The 16,456-nt window shown below is 61.2% G+C and overlaps 3 protein-coding genes across 6 annotated transcripts; 2 read left to right on the forward strand and 1 right to left on the reverse strand.

The window, feature by feature from the left end:
* Positions 1 to 375: 375 nt before the first annotated feature.
* PRUNE1 (prune exopolyphosphatase 1) lies at positions 376 to 5,328 on the reverse strand. 3 transcript variants are annotated; one of them, XM_080635050.1, is made up of 9 exons: positions 5,216 to 5,328; positions 3,700 to 3,804; positions 3,420 to 3,625; positions 3,076 to 3,260; positions 2,839 to 2,997; positions 2,657 to 2,751; positions 2,414 to 2,572; positions 1,928 to 2,292; positions 376 to 941 (listed from the first exon to the last, which is right to left on the reverse strand). In XM_080635050.1, exons 1-8 carry the CDS (start codon positions 5,252 to 5,254, stop codon positions 1,969 to 1,971), a joined length of 1,272 nt encoding a protein of 423 aa, XP_080491176.1. In that variant the 5' UTR covers positions 5,255 to 5,328; the 3' UTR covers positions 376 to 941; positions 1,928 to 1,968. The 3 variants fall into 3 exon arrangements, with proteins under 3 accessions (XP_080491176.1, XP_080491174.1, XP_080491175.1); XM_080635048.1 differs by having other exon boundaries at positions 2,839 to 3,260; XM_080635049.1 differs by having other exon boundaries at positions 2,839 to 3,260; positions 3,700 to 3,792; positions 5,216 to 5,263.
* Positions 5,329 to 5,546: 218 nt separating this feature from the next.
* Positions 5,547 to 11,281, forward strand: MINDY1 (MINDY lysine 48 deubiquitinase 1). The gene is made up of 10 exons (XM_080634950.1): positions 5,547 to 6,039; positions 7,665 to 8,535; positions 8,657 to 8,714; positions 8,799 to 8,863; positions 8,988 to 9,146; positions 9,926 to 10,028; positions 10,112 to 10,254; positions 10,340 to 10,531; positions 10,629 to 10,793; positions 10,928 to 11,281. The coding sequence occupies exons 2-10, from the start codon at positions 8,104 to 8,106 to the stop codon at positions 10,994 to 10,996; spliced, it is 1,386 nt and encodes a 461-aa protein (XP_080491076.1). The 5' UTR covers positions 5,547 to 6,039; positions 7,665 to 8,103; the 3' UTR covers positions 10,997 to 11,281.
* On the forward strand, positions 10,659 to 16,417 carry CERS2 (ceramide synthase 2). Of its 2 annotated transcripts, none has more exons than XM_080634952.1 (11): positions 10,659 to 10,793; positions 12,612 to 12,785; positions 13,140 to 13,257; positions 13,371 to 13,489; positions 13,798 to 13,855; positions 13,949 to 13,999; positions 14,208 to 14,300; positions 14,481 to 14,609; positions 15,021 to 15,127; positions 15,238 to 15,391; positions 15,634 to 16,417. In XM_080634952.1, exons 2-11 carry the CDS (start codon positions 12,613 to 12,615, stop codon positions 15,754 to 15,756), a joined length of 1,125 nt encoding a protein of 374 aa, XP_080491078.1. In that variant the 5' UTR covers positions 10,659 to 10,793; position 12,612; the 3' UTR covers positions 15,757 to 16,417. The 2 variants fall into 2 exon arrangements, with proteins under 2 accessions (XP_080491078.1, XP_080491077.1); XM_080634951.1 differs by lacking the exon at positions 10,659 to 10,793 and adding an exon at positions 11,406 to 11,494.
* Positions 16,418 to 16,456: the final 39 nt, after the last annotated feature.

Genomic DNA, 16,456 nt, shown 5'->3' on the forward strand with positions numbered 1-16,456 from the left:
ACGATGACCTGTCATGACATCCCTCTGAAGAGCTGATGCACATTAACAGTCGTGTGCTCCCCTCCTAAGACAGCTCTCTCTCATCATATTCCCCTTTCCTCGTTCCTTTTGGTGTCTCCTGAATAGCGAGGTGTTTTAAGCCTGCTTTTGCCCCCCCCCCCCATCTTTGCTACCTCCATCAGAACAGTCCTGTGCTTTCCAGTGGAAATCAGGTGCTGAGGCAGTGCTTTAGAGCCTTCTGCTGAGATTTCTTGTCATAAACGGAGCCTTTTTGCTTCTTTCCCTCAAACCTGTGGCAAAAATAACATAGGGCTACATTCTGAATTCCCACCTTAGAGAAACTCTTTGCAAATGCTCTTATTTTTGCATGGTTTTACTTAGAAGATGCAGGTTTGCTGACAAACACCTCCCCATGGGGGTTCCTCTTCCTGGGTACCGAACTGCCTCTTCTTTTTCTTTCATGGATGTTCCAGGTTGTTAGTATGGAATCTCGTGTGATCTCATTGCTATCAGTAGGGAGAAAGGAGAGAGGGGAGCTGTGGTGAGGTGAGTGCAGTGACTGGGTTTCAGCAGGGCCTTTCCCAGGCTATTCCAGGGGTTAGTTATGGAGAAGTGCTGAAGGTTGGAGAAAGGGTGTTCCTCAACCGGGACTCTTCAGAGGGAAGTGCCTGTGTGGGTTGTTGGAGATGTCTGATGTAGGCTCAGCTCAGGAGAGCTGCTTGGACCAGGGATGCTTGTGACCAAATACAGAAGGTGCCCTTGGATCAGATGTGGGTCATCCCAGGAACTGCTCGTTGCTGCCACTTGGCTTGTTTCTCCTGCTGGTGTCCAGCTGATGCTGGAGTTCAGCCTGGTTGCAAGACCAGCCCTGGTGCTGCTCCAAGTTCTGCACCCATGTTCATCCCGACATAGGTGTCGCATCCATGACATCCAAGGGGGTCCTGAAAGGCCAGAAGGAGATTGTTCAGAGAAGGTACCTAGACAGCATGGGTGCACACCCCGCAGAGTAAAATCTGGTCGGAAGGAAGGACAGAGATCCTATGTACCCTACAAAGAACGGAGGGTGAGATATGTGCATTTTCCTCTCAAATGGAGCATTAGGTGGCCAAGCAAGCACAGATTCCTGTGGTGGTGGGGCTGTTGTGGTGCTTGCCAAGGGAAGGCGAGACTACCAGGTCCCTGCTGCCTTCCCCAGCACCCAGCAGGCAGCCTGGAAGTGGAAAGGGAGTGGGAGCTTCAGCCCCTGCCTTGGTCCCGACCGGCCTTTCAGCTGCAGGGTCACCGCCGCCCTTCAGAAGGGTGCCAGGAGCTGATGGGTGCAGCTGAGCTGGGCCAAGGGTTTCCCTGTCTCCTTGCCTGCATCTGCCATGAGCCAGGGGGCTCGGGGGGACCTGCTACCCCCGTGGGAGAGGACCTGGTTGTAGGGCTGCACCCTACTCAGATCCACTTGTCCTGGGTCTGGCACCATGGCAAATACCCCTCAGGGAGGTTTGCACCGCGGAAGAAGAGGGGACCCCCCTGGGGTGAGCGAGGCAGCGCTGGACCCATCCCAGAAGAAGAGGCAAAGCCAAGAGTGGAAGAGGGAAGTTTAATCCTCAGAGCACATGGGTGACAGCATCGGGCTGGCTGCACGTCCAGCCCCACCATCCGGGACCCCCAAAGCCCACCAAAGGAAGGAAGAATGGCAGGAACTTGTTAACCCCCCCCCTCAGTGCCTTTGTTAAAGTGCATGTGAGCGCTGCTGGCCCTAATGCCCATGGGGTCCCCAAAATCCCACCTGGGAGAACCAAACCCCAGCAGGACCCTCAGGGCAGGGGGTGCAAACTGCAGTGGGACCCCATCCCCATCAGGGAGCTGAGGGCTAACGGAGGTGGCTGCACCCCCTCTATGCCCAAACACCCCTCCAGGACGTGCCCAGTGACCCCACCTCATTGTGTGGACCCCCACATCCATGGGGTGCTGGTGCTGTTACTTTGGGGAGCCCGGGGGCTGCCCCGCAGCGATGCGGCTGACGCGCTCCAGGACATCCTGGGGACAGAGGGGGGGCACAGCCTGTGCCAGGGGACATTCCTCTACCAGGCTGTTCATGGGGGTGGGGGGTGGCACCACCTCCTCCTCTGGCCCCCCCAGGGCAGCACTGGGCCCCGTCAGCGCTGCCCTGAGGATGGGCAGCACCTTCTTCCTCGATGCCAAAGCATTGCCCTGGTTGTAGGCAGTGACACAGGACCAGGGGCTCGGGATGGGCTGGAGGTGCAGGGCCGGTGTTGTGGCCTCCTCCAGCGCTTGGCACACCTGCAAGGAGGGGAGCAGGGTGCTAATGCCCCAAACCCAGCAGCTTTTGGGGTGAGCCACAGCCTGGCTGCTACCCCAGGCCCCTGTGCTGGGGACTTTGGGGTCCCGGCCCCCAACTCACAGCACTGCGGAAGGTCTCGTGCTGGCTGTAGACCATGAGCTGCCGGGTGAGCACCTTGCTCTCATTGTAAGGGACGATCATGGCCACCAGCCCCATGTAGCCCTGAGCTTGGCAGAAAGCATCCAGGTCCTGCAGCAAACCGGGCCTGTGCAGGAAGGTCTGAGGGGGAAGAGACCCTGGTGTCACCCCGGTGTCACCATTGTGCCACCTCCTGCCTCAGTTTCCTCCCCTGCCGGGTCTCACTTCCAGGTCCACGTAGATGGCACTGATGGCGAGGACCAGCTCATCGCCAGAGAGGACTTTGAGGTCCTTCCGCAGCATCTGCTCTGTCGTCAGCCCTAGGAGGCAAAGAGGAGCCGAGTGTGAGTCCTTGATCCCAGGGAGATGGGTCTGTCCCAGCGGATCCCACCACCCCAGGCACGGACCCGACACATCAAACTTGGTCGCTTGCAGGGTCCTGAAGACGGTGTCCCGGGCTGGCAGGTCGGGGAACCTCTCCTCGAGCAGGGAGACACAGGCCACGTCCCTGGGTGTCACCTTGCCAGCGGCTGGGCTCAGGTTGATGGAGTCCAGGAGGATGGTGGCTGGAGGGGACAACCAGGAGCCATCAGCCATCCCCGTCCCCTGTGGCTGTGGTTCATCGAGGGCCACCCCGTGCTCACCGTGCAGTAGCGTGGCCGTGGCTCGGTCCAGCACCCCTGGGGGACCTTGGGCCATGCGCTCAGTCACCAGCGTGGCGCAGGACCCCACCAGCGCCACTGTCACCGGGCAGCCGGGACCTCGGGCCCGCTCCAGCGGCCGGTGATCCAGGACCTCCACCACGGTGTCCTCCAGGGCTGCATCAGTGCTGGTGGGTGAGATGGGGAGGTGAAGCTCCCTTCATTCCTCAAATCCTTCCCTAAAACACCCCGGAAAGGGAAAGGCTTCACCCACCCTGAGGCCAAAATCGACACCAACCAGGCTTCAGGTGAGTGGCCCCGGTTGTCCCCGTGTCCCCCCTGCTCACCTGGGCAGGACGTGGTGATCAACCAGGGTGAGGGAGAGCAGCCCGGCGCGGTGCAGCCCCGCCAGGTCGATCTCATCCCGGAAGATGAGGGAGGCCGCGGGAATGCCCTGCTCCTGCAGCAGGAACGTCGTCTCCGTCCGCAGCGGGAAGTCGGCCCGAGGGATGTTCAGCACTGGGATGAAGGCGGCTTTGGGAGCCGGCGAGGTCTGGGGCAGGGGGTGACACCCGGTGAGATGTCCCCAAGGCACCGCTTGTCCCCAAACCCATGGCTGAGCCTCACCTGTGCCAGGAAATAAGCCAGGGCCAGGGCTGAGACGGTGGAGTCCAGGTCGCAGGCCTCATTGCCCATCACCACGTGGATCTCGCGGTGATGCTGGATGTGCTCCTACCGGGGTGGGAGGCATCAGGCACGCAGGGAGCACAGAGGGACCCGTCACGGATGTCACCCATGTGCCACCCGCCAGCGCCAGCAGCCGACGGGCTCCTGGCATCCCGTCACCCTCCTGGCGGGATCCATTTCTGGCACAGAAGCCACGTTTTTGGGGCACGTGTGTGAAACCGGAGGCACCGCGGCCCCAAGGACAACAGGAACACCCAGCTCCGCCACCAGTGGCAGCAGGGACTGGGACATTCCCAACCTGGGGAATGCTGTCGCAGCCTGGCAGCACAAAGTGTCTTTTGCAGAGGTGTGAGTTTGGGGTGGCTGTCCCCCAAAAGACAACGTTTCACCCCCGTTTTCCTGCCTGCAGCAGCAAAACCATGACAGTGTCACCCATGTCACCCCCAAATCCCCCATCCCTGGGTGCTGGCACCCATCCTGTCACCCTCGAGGGAGCCACCTCGTCTCCAGGCCCTGGTTTTGGTGACAATGAGTTGATGCCATGACCCAGATTCGTTTATTCAGTGTAAGCCAAGGAAGGAAGCAAGCGAGAGCCACCGGCGGTGGGGGTAACCCCGCAGCAGGAGGGGGAACCAGCACCCGGTGCTGGGAGAGCAGGGACAGGGCTGGGGGTGCTGGGGAGCCCCTAGCATGGAAGTGGCTTGGGGTGGCCCCGGTGTAGCTGTGTCAGCCCAGCCTGAGCTGTCGTGGGTCCCCTCTGCAGGGGACACGGGGGCACCCCAGGGAAGGGTCTTGTTCCCCTGGGCACCCATTGTGTGTGTGCCTGCACCCCAGTTCCCAGGCACTGTGAACCCAAGTCTCCTTGCTCCCCTGGGCACACAGTCCTGCTGCACCCTGCTCCCCCTGCACCCCACTCCCCTGGGTACCCCAATTCCCCCAGCACCCTGCTCCCCCTGCACCCCACTCCCCTGGGTACCCCAATTCCCCCAGCACCCTGCTCCCCCTGCACCCCACTCCCCTGGGTACCCCAATTCCCTCCCCGCACCCTGAACCCTTGCATCCTGCTCCCTCCTGCCTCCCAAGCCCCTACACCCCAATCCCATCAGCATCCCAATTCCTTCCCTGCACCCTCAACTCCTGCACCCCAATTCCCCCAGCTTCTGAGCTCCCCGCTCCCTTTTGCACCCAGTCCCCATGAACCCCAATCCCCTGAGCACCCCAGTTCTCTCCCCTGCACCCTAAACCTCTGCCCCTGCTCCCTCCTGCCCCCCTAAACCCCTGCACCCCACTCCCCTGAGCACCCCAGTCCCCCTGCACCCCTATCTCTTGGGCACCCCAATTCCCCCAGCACCCAGTCCCCATGAACCCCAAACCCCTGCACCCCAATCCCCCGAGCATCCCGATTCCCTCCCCTGCACCCCACTCCCCCCAGCATCCCCCCCCCAAGCCCCGCTACCTGCAGAGCCGCCCGGTTCCCCTCCACGAACCGCTCCATCCCGGTGCCGATCCGGATGCGACCCGGAGCCCGCCCGGTACAACCGGGTACGCCACGGGTCGGCCCCAGAGCCACCCCCACGTGCGGCGCCCGCCCCCTTCCCGGCAGCCCTTGCGCCGGGCCCCGCCGCTGAGGCCTGAGGCGGAGGGGGGGGTGATGGTCGCCATCAGCCCATTGACCCCCCAAAAGGCTCCTGACCCCCCCCAGACACCTCAACCCCCCCTTTAACACCGTCCCTTTAACACCCCCCCCCATCCCGCCCAGCACCGGGCCTTAAAACGGGAAAATCGCGGTGATTTTGGGTTAGGCCTCGCCTGGGGAAGGCACCGGGAAGCTCCGGTGTTCCCGGAGGGAAGCGGCGTCGCTGCCTTCGCTTCCCACCCCTCCTCTTCCTCCTCCTCCTCCTCTCCTGTCACTCCGCCCTCCCGGCTGAGGGGAGAGGGTGGAAGGAGGGAGAAGGGAAAAGGAAGGGGAAAAGGAGGAAAGAGGAGGGATAAAGAAGGGAAAGGGAGGAATAAAGAAGGGAAAAAGTGGGATAAAGAAGGGAAAGGGAGGAAAAAAGGAGGGATAAAGAAGGAAAAAGCCGACAGGAAAGATAAAGGAATAAAGAAGGGAAAGGAGGAATAAAGAGGGGAAAAAACAGGAATAAAGAAGGAAAATATAGGAATAAAGAAGGAAAGGGAAGGAAAAAGGAGGGAAAAGTTGGAATAAAGAGGGAAAAGCAGGAAAAGGAGGAAAGGAGCAGGCGGGAGGCGGCGCGGACCCACGGCGGCAGCGGCTGCACAGTAAGCGCGGGCCGGGGGCTGCGGGACCGGTGACACCGGGGGGGGGGAGGGACCCGGGACCCCGGCCCCGCTGCGAAGGGGGGGGGGGAGGGGGGGGCGGGGCTGGAGCCGCCTCCCCGAGCGGGTTTTTCCGGCTCCCGGTGCCTCAGAACCGGCTCCTGGCGGGGCGGGAGCGGCGCCGGCACCGGGCGGCTCCTGTGAGCGAGGGACCCCTTCCCTGGGACGGCAGTGCCGGCTCTCTCACCTCCCCTCGTTTCCCCTTATTTCCCCTTATTTAGTTCCCATTATTTCCCTTGAATTCCCATTATTTCGCTTTAGAATTCCCATTTTTTCCCTTTATTTCTCTTTATTTCCCACTATTTCCCTTTAATTCCATTTATTTATTTCCCTTTAATTCCATTTATTTATTTCCCATTATTTCCCTTTATTTATTTCCCATTATTTCCCATTATTTCTCTTTATTTCCCTTTAATTCCCATTATTTCCCTTTATTTCCCTTTAGTTCCCATTATTTCCCTTTATTTCCCTTTAGTTCCCATTATTTCCCTTTATTTCCCTTTAATTCCCATTATTTCCCTTTATTTTCCCATTGTTTCCCATTATTTCCTTTTATTTCCCATTATTTCCCTTTATTTCTGTTTATTTCCCATTATTTTGCTTTAATTCCCTTTATTTATTTCCCATTGTTTCCCTTTTTTCCCCCATTATTTCCCTTTATTTCCGTTTAATTCCCTTTATTTCCTTTCCTTTTGTTTTACTTTTAATTTCATTTCATTTTATTTTACTTATTTCCTTTTATTTCATTTCTTTCTTTTTCCTCACCACTCCATTTCACTCCCAGATTCCGGCCACATTCCCTCACACCTTGACCCCATTCCTCCATCTCCTCCTTAGTAATTCCTTACCCAGTTATTAAATCCTTACTCATCATTTCCTTACCCAGTAACCCTCAGCTCTTTACTCGCCTCCCACCCATTGCTCTACCAAGAGCATTCGTTTCCTTCACTCCCACACTTTTTGTTTCCCATTTTCCGGCTTTATTTCCTTGTTTGTGGATTTATTCCTGGAGGAATGGTGCTTTATGTGTTTATTAATGGTATTTCCTCATCTCTATTTCTTGGGAATGTTGGTGTAGTTCTTTATTGCTCCACCTCTGTGCTACTTACTCATTCAATAAGGACAATAATTATACTACTATAACTACTACTACTATGTTTGGCATTAGGCGCCATCCCCTTCCTTTCCTCTCTCCCAAAATCCCTTTGCTCCAGCCCTAAACCAGGCGGGAACAGCTCAGAGGGCACCAACCCCTTGATTTCCTCCTGGAATTTCATCACCTCCCCCCCTAATTCCCCCTTTTCCACCCAATTTCCCCACCACCCGGCTGTTTCCATCCCCATCTCTCTCGGAGCATCCCCAATCCGCTGGGGAATACAAGGGTCCAGACCCAGGATTGCTGGCACGGCAGTTCAGGAACCCCAAAGTTCCTGAATCTCTTCAGGAGTTCAAAGCCAAATTTCCCTGAATTCCAGGATTTTTAAGCCAAATTTCCTCAAATTCCAGGATTTTTAAGCCAAATTTCCTCAAATTCCAGGATTTCTAAGCCAAATTTCCTTGAATTCCAGGATTTCAAAGCCCAATTTCCTCAAATTCCAGGATTTCAAAGCCAAATTTCCCAAATCTCTCTGCAAGAGCATCTTGGCCAAAGAGTTTGCAGGAAAACCCCTGTGGAAGTGCAGGATTCCAACCTTTCCCTGCGCCGCTTCGGCTCCATTGAACCCCTCAGTTCCTCCCAGGTGGGTTTGGGGTTTTCCTTCTTTCCTTCCCCAGGGGAGGCAGATAATGACTTAAATGAATGTAAAGGGATTGGGAAGAGGAACTTGAAGCTACGCGAGCCATTCCTGGTGAATAAATTGGACTGAAATACGTGGTTTTCATTGAAACACCCAATTTTTCCCTTCTAATGGAGTTATTTGGGATGCGGCCATTCCTGGACAGACCCGGAGTGTTCCCAGGAGCCTGATCCAGACCCACTCAAGGCAGGACACCACGGTAAGGCTCCTGATGGAGCAGCCACCGGAGCAGGAAGGGATGCTCCCAGCCCCTTCCAATGGGAAAGAGACCCCCCAGCTCCCAGAAGAGGCCATTGGTGGGGAGGAAAAGCCGACTGGAAGCGAGGAGATCCCAGCTCCGGATGCGTCTTGTGCCCCACATCTTCCCCCCATCGAGCATCTGCAGGAGGATGCTGAGGAGAAGCAGTGTGTGGAGGATAGGGGGTCCCTGCCGGGTCCCCCCGTGCCCAGCTCCAGTGCTGGGGCTCTGGGGTTACCCTCGGAGCCCCCCCAAATCCAGCCCCCCAGTCGGGAAGCGGAGGAGGAATTCTACTGCGTGAAGTGGATCAGCTGGAAGGGCGAGAGGACCCCGGTCATCATGCAGAGTGAGAACGGGCCCTGCCCGCTCCTGGCCATCATGAACATCCTCTTCCTGCAGTGGAAGGCAAGTGGGGTGCAGAGGGGAGGACTTGGGGGGGGCTGGCAAAGGGCGATCGGCCTCAAATCCCCCTGGATCAGGAGGGGAAGGGGCCTGGGGATGCTCCTCAGCCTCTCGCTGCTCCCAGGTGAAGCTGCCCCCGCAGAAGGAGGTGGTCACGGCTGAGGAGCTGATGGCACATTTGGGTGAGGATGTCCCTGTCCTGCTGCCAGCGCGGTGGCACCGCCGTTAGCGGGGGCTCACCGGGGCCTCACCGCGCTGCCTTGCAGGTGACTGCATCTTGGCCACCCAGCCCCGGGAGCCATCGGAGGGGCTGCAGCTCAACTTCCAGCAGGTGAGGAACGATCCCAGCCCCAATCCCACTGCCTTCCAGCTCGGGGAGCTCTGACTGCCTTGGGCTGCAGGGCTTGGAGTGCCAGCCTGCTTCCCAAGCAACCCCCCCTGTTCTTACCCCCCAGAACATCAGTGACTCCATGATGGTCCTCCCCAAGCTCTCGACGGGGCTGGATGTCAACGTGAAGTTCACGGGGGTCTCGGACTTCGAGTACACACCTGAGTGCATCGTCTTCGACCTCCTCAATGTCCCACTCTACCATGGCTGGCTGGTGGACCCCCAGGTGAGCTGCCCCATGGCTGCCGTGGGGCCAGGGAGTGATCCAAGGGCTGCAGCGCCTCTGCTGTGAAGAGCTGGGGTTCATCCTGGAGAAAAGGAGCAGGAAGAGGAGTATAGGGAAGATGGAGAGAAGGTTTTTACCATGACCTGGGTGACAGGATGAGGGACCGTGGTATTAAACTGGAAGAGGGACATAAACTCCTGGTGTCCCTTTAGATGGGGCATAAAGAAGAAATATTTTACAGTGAGGGTGGGGGGACACTGGAATGTGTTGCCAAGAGAAGTTGTGGATGCCCCGTTGTTGGGAACACTCAAGGTCAGGTTGGACACAGGGGCTTGGAGCAACCTGCGCTAGTGGAAGGTGGCCCTGCCCCTGGTCTAGATGAGTTTTGAGGGTCCTTTCCAAACCCAAACCCTTCTGTGGTGCTGTGGATGGGGCTTTGGACCTGACTTAGTGGATGATGTCCCTGCCTATGGCACGAGATTGGACTGGAGGATCTTGAAGGTCCTTTCCAACCCAAACCCTTCTGTGATACTATGGATGGGGCTTTGGATCTGACCTAGTTCCTGCCTATGGCGCGAGGTTGGACTGGATGATCTTGAAGGTCCTTTCCAACCCAAACCCTTCCCCACGGTGGAAGCCACCAGCTCAGCATCTTGGACATCCCCGCGACAGAGCCATGGTCCAGCTGGTTGGGGAAAGTCCAACCCCCCCCCCCGGGGCTGCTGTGGGTTGGGGGGCAGGTCCGCACAGAGCTGATGCTCAGTGTCCCCTCCCTGCAGAGCCCGGAGGTGGTCCAGGCCGTGGGCAAGCTCAGCTACAACCAACTGGTGGAGAAGATCATCACCTGCAAACAGGCGAGTGACTCCAGCCTGGTGAGCGAAGGTAACCCCCCCCCTGCCCTGCTGGGGTCCCTGGGGGGGTGCTGGGTACCCCAGCCCCACTGCCACCCCCTGTCCCCCCCCCAGGGCTGGTGGCAGAGCAGTTCCTGGAGTCCACAGCCTCCCAGCTCACCTACCATGGGCTGTGCGAGCTCACGGGGGCCGTCAGGGAGGGCGAGCTCAGCGTCTTCTTCCGCAACAACCACTTCAGCACCATGATAAAGCACAAGGTGCAGCTCCAGCCCCTTCCCCGCCTTCCTTCGAGACCCACCGAGGGCTGGCTGGGACCCACTGCCCCTTCTCCCCTCTCCCCAGGGCCACCTTTACCTGCTGGTGACGGACCAGGGCTTCCTGCAGGAGGAGAAGGTGGTTTGGGAAAGCCTCCACAACGTGGATGGGGACAGTTGCTTCTGCGACACCGATTTCCACCTCAGCCACACTCCGGGCAAGGAAGGGGCTGCTGCGGCCCCCCCGGCCCACCAGCTCCAGCAGAGACAAGTGGACCAGGTAGGGGACAATGGGTGGCAGCAGGGGCCACCCGGCTCCCATCCCAGCTCCATGGGTGCTGCTGTGCTGAGCAACCTTTTTCTGCCCCCCCCCCCAGGATTACCTGATCGCCCTGTCCCTGCAGCAGCAGCAGGGGCAGGAACCCTCCACCCTCAGTGACCTGGAGCTGGCTCAGCAGCTGCAGCAGGAGGAGTACCAGCAGCAGCAGCAGCATCCTCAGCATCGCCATCACCCCCAGCAGCAGCCACCGGCCCCAGTGCAGGTACCTGGGGCTGCAGCGTGGGGTGTGGGTGCTTCTCCCCCTCCCTGCTCTGCCCCCCTGCCTGGGCCAGGGGGGTGATGGATGGGGTGGGGGGGGCCTCCATGGGTCCTCCCACCTCCTTGTTGCACCCACAGGGCCGGGGGCGGCCGCTTGGGGAGCAGAGGCAGCGGCAGAAGCCAGACTTGGACTGTGTCATCCTATAGCCCCTGTGGGGGCTCCTCAGGGGCTCGTGGGGAGATCCCCCACATCCACAGACCCCCAACTCTGGGTCCTCCAGGGGGAGGACCTGCGGCCAGAAGCAGGGACATGGAGGAAGGGGGGGTCCTTCCCCCCCACTGCTGGGACCACCCAAATCTTTCCAGTGGCCTTAACACGGGGGGGTTCCCCCCGCAGGGGGGGACATTTATGGGGGGGACACACACGCACCCCCCCCCGTGTCTGAACCGTGGCCTTAGCGCTTGGCGAATAAAGGACTCGTCCCCATGTGCATGGGTCTGGCTCTGACACCGCTGCGGGCTTCTGGACCCCACGGACACGCGGGGCCGGGGATCTCCGATCCTCGTCTCGGCGCTCGATTGCCCAGGCCTGCCGGCCCCACCCCACCCCGCCCCGTTCCCCTCCGGGCCGTCGGCGTTGGCGGTGACGTCACTCCCGCCCGCTGCCTGGCGCGAGGCGGCGGCGGCGGCTCCGGGCGGCGGCGCGTGAGTGAGGGGGGGGCTGCGGGGGGGGGGGGGAAGAGGCCGCGCCGGGGCCTGAGCGCTACCGGTACCGGTTCCGCTGCGGCGGCGCCGGGCAGGGGCGGGGCGCGGTGGGGCCTGGGGCCCGGGTCCCTTCCACCCCCCCTCAGACCGGGCCTCTCCGTCGCGGCGGCGCGGGCCCGGTGCTCCCCGGGCGCTTCAGCCCCCGCCGGGACCCTCCCGGGCCGGGCCGCGGCCCCCCCCCGGAGCCCGCAGCCGGCGGGGACCCGGAACCCCGGAGCGGTGCGGGGCGGGGCCGCTGCGCAGCGGGGCTGCGGGTCCCGGTTCTGCCCCGGGGCGCGGGGATCTCTGGGGGGTCGCACCTCAACCCGCCCCGGGGGGCCCGGCCGCCGGTTCCCCCCCTCAGCCCCGCGCCGGTTCCGGCTCCTCCGCACCCCCGCGGCAGCAGCCGAGCCCCGGTGAACGAGGGGGCCGGGGCCTTCCCCCGCGGCCTCCCTCCTCCTCCTGCCCGTTACGTGCCCGTTACCTGCCCGTTACGTGCCCGCCCCCTGGCCCATCCCGGTTTAACGGGAATCGTGGCCGCCTCCCGCCGCAGAACCGGCCCCGGTGCTTCCCTGAGTCCCTGCTCCACGCTGGGGGCTTCGCCTCCCGCGGACCCGGGACCCCCATCCCGGAGGTGCCAGCGTGGAGGGGCCGCAAACCCGGGCTGCACCGAGCCCCCCCCCCCCCGGCCCCGGTGGCCGCGGTGACGGCTCCGCGCTGCCCGCGCCCTCCCGGTGCCCGTCAGGAGCCTTTTTAAGGCACAAAGCGCTCATTGTCCCGTTGGCAAATCCCTAATCCTGCCCTGGGCGGGCGCCCGGGCCCGGCTGCTGCCGCGGGGCTCCCGCTCTCCTCGTCCCGCCGTTATTCCCGTTGGAGCCCATGCGAACGGGCAAGTCCCCGTGGCCGGGACTCGGGTTCCTCGCTGGGGCCGGTGCCACGGCTCCGGTTAATGTTCACCTGCTGACCCCTCGGCGGCCGGGAGCAAAGTCCCGCGGCGCCGGAGCCGGGGGCTGAAGGGGGGGAATTGGGCTCCAGGGCCCCTCTGACCTCTCCCGCTCTTCCCCTTCCTCCTTCCCAGCATGTTCCAGGCCTTGTACAACTGCTTCTGGTGGGAGCGGCTCTGGCTCCCGGCGAACCTCACCTGGGCCGACCTGGAGGACCGGGATGGGCGAGTCTATGCCAAAGCCTCCGACCTCTACATCACCATCCCCTTGGCCTTCGTCTTCCTCGTTGTCCGGCACCTCTTCGAGACGTGAGTCCCTTCCCCCTGGGACAGGGACCCTCCGTGTGCCCCCCGGTGCTGCCGTGGTGGCACCCTGGGGTCCTGCCCCGTGTCCCCCGTCCCATTGCACGCCGAGGGCTCTGCACAATCCGGCTTTGTGCATCCTCCAGCACCGCTCCCGGAGCGATGCCTGGGGCAAACAACGGGAACAGATGGGGCTTTGTTGGGGAGGCCACCGAGGCCCCGCTGCTCCATGGCCGCAGGGCTTTTGAGTGGTGAAACCCCACGGCGGGATGGGGAAGCAGGCACCGAGGGGGCTTCGATGGGGCCGCATCAACCAAGTGACACAGAAACGACATCTTCGGTCCCCTGCTCCCTGCCCAGGTACGTGGCCACCCCCCTGGCCGGGCTGCTGAACGTCAAGGAGAAGATCAGGTTAAAAGCCACCCCCAACCCTGTGCTGGAGAAGTTCTACGCTGCCACCTCCAAGCACCCCAAGCAGGTGAGGTGGTGGTGGTGGGGTCCCCAAAAGGGGCTCGGCGTGGCTGGGGAGGGGGACATGAGCAGCAGAGCCGGGTCCCTGTGTGACGGTGGTGACGGCCCCGCTGTCCCCAGGCTGATGTGGAGATGCTCTCCAAGAAGAGCGGCTGCAGCGTGCGGCAAGTGGAGCGCTGGTTCCGCCGCCGCCGCAACCAGGACCGGCCTAGCCTGCTCAAGAAGTTCAGGGAGGCCAGGTGAGACCTGGGGCCTGTCCCCATCACCATCCCCATCACCATCCCCATCACCGTCCCCATCACCGTCCCCGTCACTGTTGCCATCACTGTCCCCATCACTGTCCCCATTGTTGTCCCCATCATTGATCCCCATCACCATCGCCATCACTGTCCCCATCACCGTCCCCGTCCCCATCACCATCACCCTGCAGGGGCACTCACGTGGCTGGGAGGGCCCAGGGGACAGGGGGGACATGGGGCCCGTGGGTCCGTCCTTCTCCCTCCCTTGCCCGGTGCCCGTCTGAGGACCGTCTGCTTCCTTTTTCCAGTTGGAGATTCACCTTTTACCTTATTGCTTTCATTGCTGGCATGGCTGTTATAGTGGATGTAAGTATTGCCCACCCCCTTCCCCTGCCCCATCGGCCCCCCCGGTCCCCTCTAACCCCTCTCTGTCTCCCTCTTCCCCTCCACATCCCACAGAAACCCTGGTTCTACAACCTCCGGGAGGTGTGGAAGGGATACCCCATCCAGGTGAGCTCCAACCCCATCCCAGCCACCATCCACCGCCCTTCCTGGCCCCTGGGCAGCAGGGTCTGTGCAGGGGCTCTCTGGGTGTGTGGGGCTGTCTCTGGCACCCGGCTGGGTCTGGGTGATGCACAGGGAAGGGGTTTGGGTGCTGTGGGTCTGGCGGGTGCCCGCAGGAGGGGGTCAAACCCTCGAGCTCTCCCTTGGCTTTCAGAGCATGCTGCCCTCCCAGTACTGGTACTACATGATCGAGCTCTCCTTCTACTGGTCCCTGCTCTTCAGCATCGCCTCCGATGTCAAGCGCAAGGTGGGCTGGGGCAGTGGGGCTTGCTGGGGGCACCTTGGCAGGGGTTTCTTCACCCTCACAGGGCCCATGAGGGACCTTGGGGCTGGGGGGATCTGGGGCCGTGGTGGGGATCTCGGGTACGAGCAGGATGTGGTGTTTGGAGCCTGCTCCAGCCTCCAGCTCCCCCTTTCCTGGGTGCAGGACTTCAAGGAGCAAATCATCCACCACGTGGCCACCATCATCCTCATCAGCTTCTCCTGGTTTGCCAACTACATCCGTGCGGGGACGCTCATCATGGCCCTGCACGACTCCTCGGATTATCTGCTGGAGGTACAGCCCCGCCATGGCCACATCCTCATGGAGCCATGGCACGGTTTGGGTTGAAGGGACCTTAAAGCTCCTCCAGGTCCTTTCCAGGGACCCCTTCCACTGGAGCAGGATGCTCCAAGCCCCTGTGTCCAACCTGGCCTTGAACACTGCCGGGGATGGGGCAGCCACAGCTTCTCTGGGCACCCTGGGCCAGCGCCTCAGCACCCTCACAGGGAAGAGCTTCTGCCTAAGAGCTCAGCTCAGTCTCCCCTCGGGCAGGTTCAAGCCATTCCCCTTGGCCTGTCCCTACAGGCCCTTGTCCCAAGCCCCTCTCCAGGTTTCCTGCAGCCCCTTTAGGCACTGGAGCTGCTCTGAGCTCTCCCCTGCACTTTCAGCTCTGTCTCCATCGCTCACCCCCTCTGTCCCCCCCAGTCTGCCAAGATGTTCAACTACGCCGGCTGGAGGAACACCTGCAACAACATCTTCATCGTCTTTGCCGCCGTCTTCATCATCACCCGCTTGGTCATTCTGCCCTTCTGGTGAGCGCTGGGGGCCCGGTGGGGACACTGAGGCACGGGGCAGGGAGACCCACGGGGCGGGGGGGGCCGGATCCTGGTCCCTGCCTGTAACGGAGCCGCTTCTCCCGCAGGATCATGCACTGCACCTTGGTTTACCCGCTGGAGCTCTACCCGGCCTTCTTCGGCTACTACTTCTTTAACTTCATGATGGCTGTGCTGCAATCGCTGCACATCTTCTGGGCCTACCTCATCATCCGCATGGCCCAGAAGTTCATAACTGGAAAGGCAAGAGAGGGACGGGAGGACGATTGGAGAGCCCCAAATCTTGGAGCTGGATTGCGTTTGGCTCCTGAATCCCAGAGGGCCCTCAATGGGGAATGCGGACTGAAGGCCCTGGCGCGATGGAGGGGCTCTCTGGGTGTGGGGGTCCGGGTGCTGTGGGTCTGACGGGTGCCCACGGAGGGGGTCAGCCCGCGATGGTTGCAATGGGGGAAGCTGCCTGAGCCCCCCCCTTTGTCACCCCCCAGGTGGTGGAGGACGAGCGGAGCGACCGCGAGGAGACGGACAACTCGGAGGAGGAGGAGGAGAAGAACGGGCCCCTCTCCAACGGGCACCCGGTGCTCAACAACAACCACCGCAAAACCGACTGAGCCACCGGAGCCACCCCCTGGGGTCCCCCCACCCCAGCCCCTGCACCCCTGTCCCCTCCCCGGCAGAGCAAACCGGGCCCCTCGGTCACCTCCGGGTGCAGCCGTTGCTGCTTCCCCACCTCACACCGGTGGTGCCCTCCCTGCCTTTCACCTGCTGCCTTAATCCACCGCGGTGCCGGGGCTCCAGCCCCGTTATTCCTCCTTTCCCACCCATCCCAGCGGGAAGCACGCCCTGTAAATGCCTCTAACACGGGGAAAAGCCCCTTCCCCGGGGCAGGGTGGGAGGGAGGAGCGGAGCAATTCCGGAGGGATCCGGTGGCCCAAAGGGACGCTTGGGAAGGGAGCTGCGGGGTTTGGGCTCCCGGAGGAGTTGGATCCCCTCCTTTTGCCGATGGGATTTGGGTCCCCCCCGGCTCCACCCGGACAAATTCACAGCCCAGTTCCTTCCTTTTTGTGTTCTTTTTTTGCTGTTTCTATTTATTTGGACGCCAGAAGGAGCCGGGGGCTTGGCTCCGGGTCTCCTCCTCCATCCGGGGCTGTGGGGATGTCGCAGCGTGGCGGGAGGAAGGAAAGGACCATTCCCAACCACAGACCAAAAACGTGTTTTGTTGTTCTTGTTTTTTAAAAAAAAGAAAGAAATAAAAAGGTTAAAAGATGAAAAGTTCACAACTAATAAACTTCCAGAGAAAAAGAGAATTCC

The sequence above is a fragment of the Psittacula echo genome, assembly GCF_963264785.1.
Source record: "Psittacula echo genome assembly, chromosome: 26".
Taxonomy (NCBI): Eukaryota; Metazoa; Chordata; class Aves; order Psittaciformes; family Psittacidae; genus Psittacula; species Psittacula echo.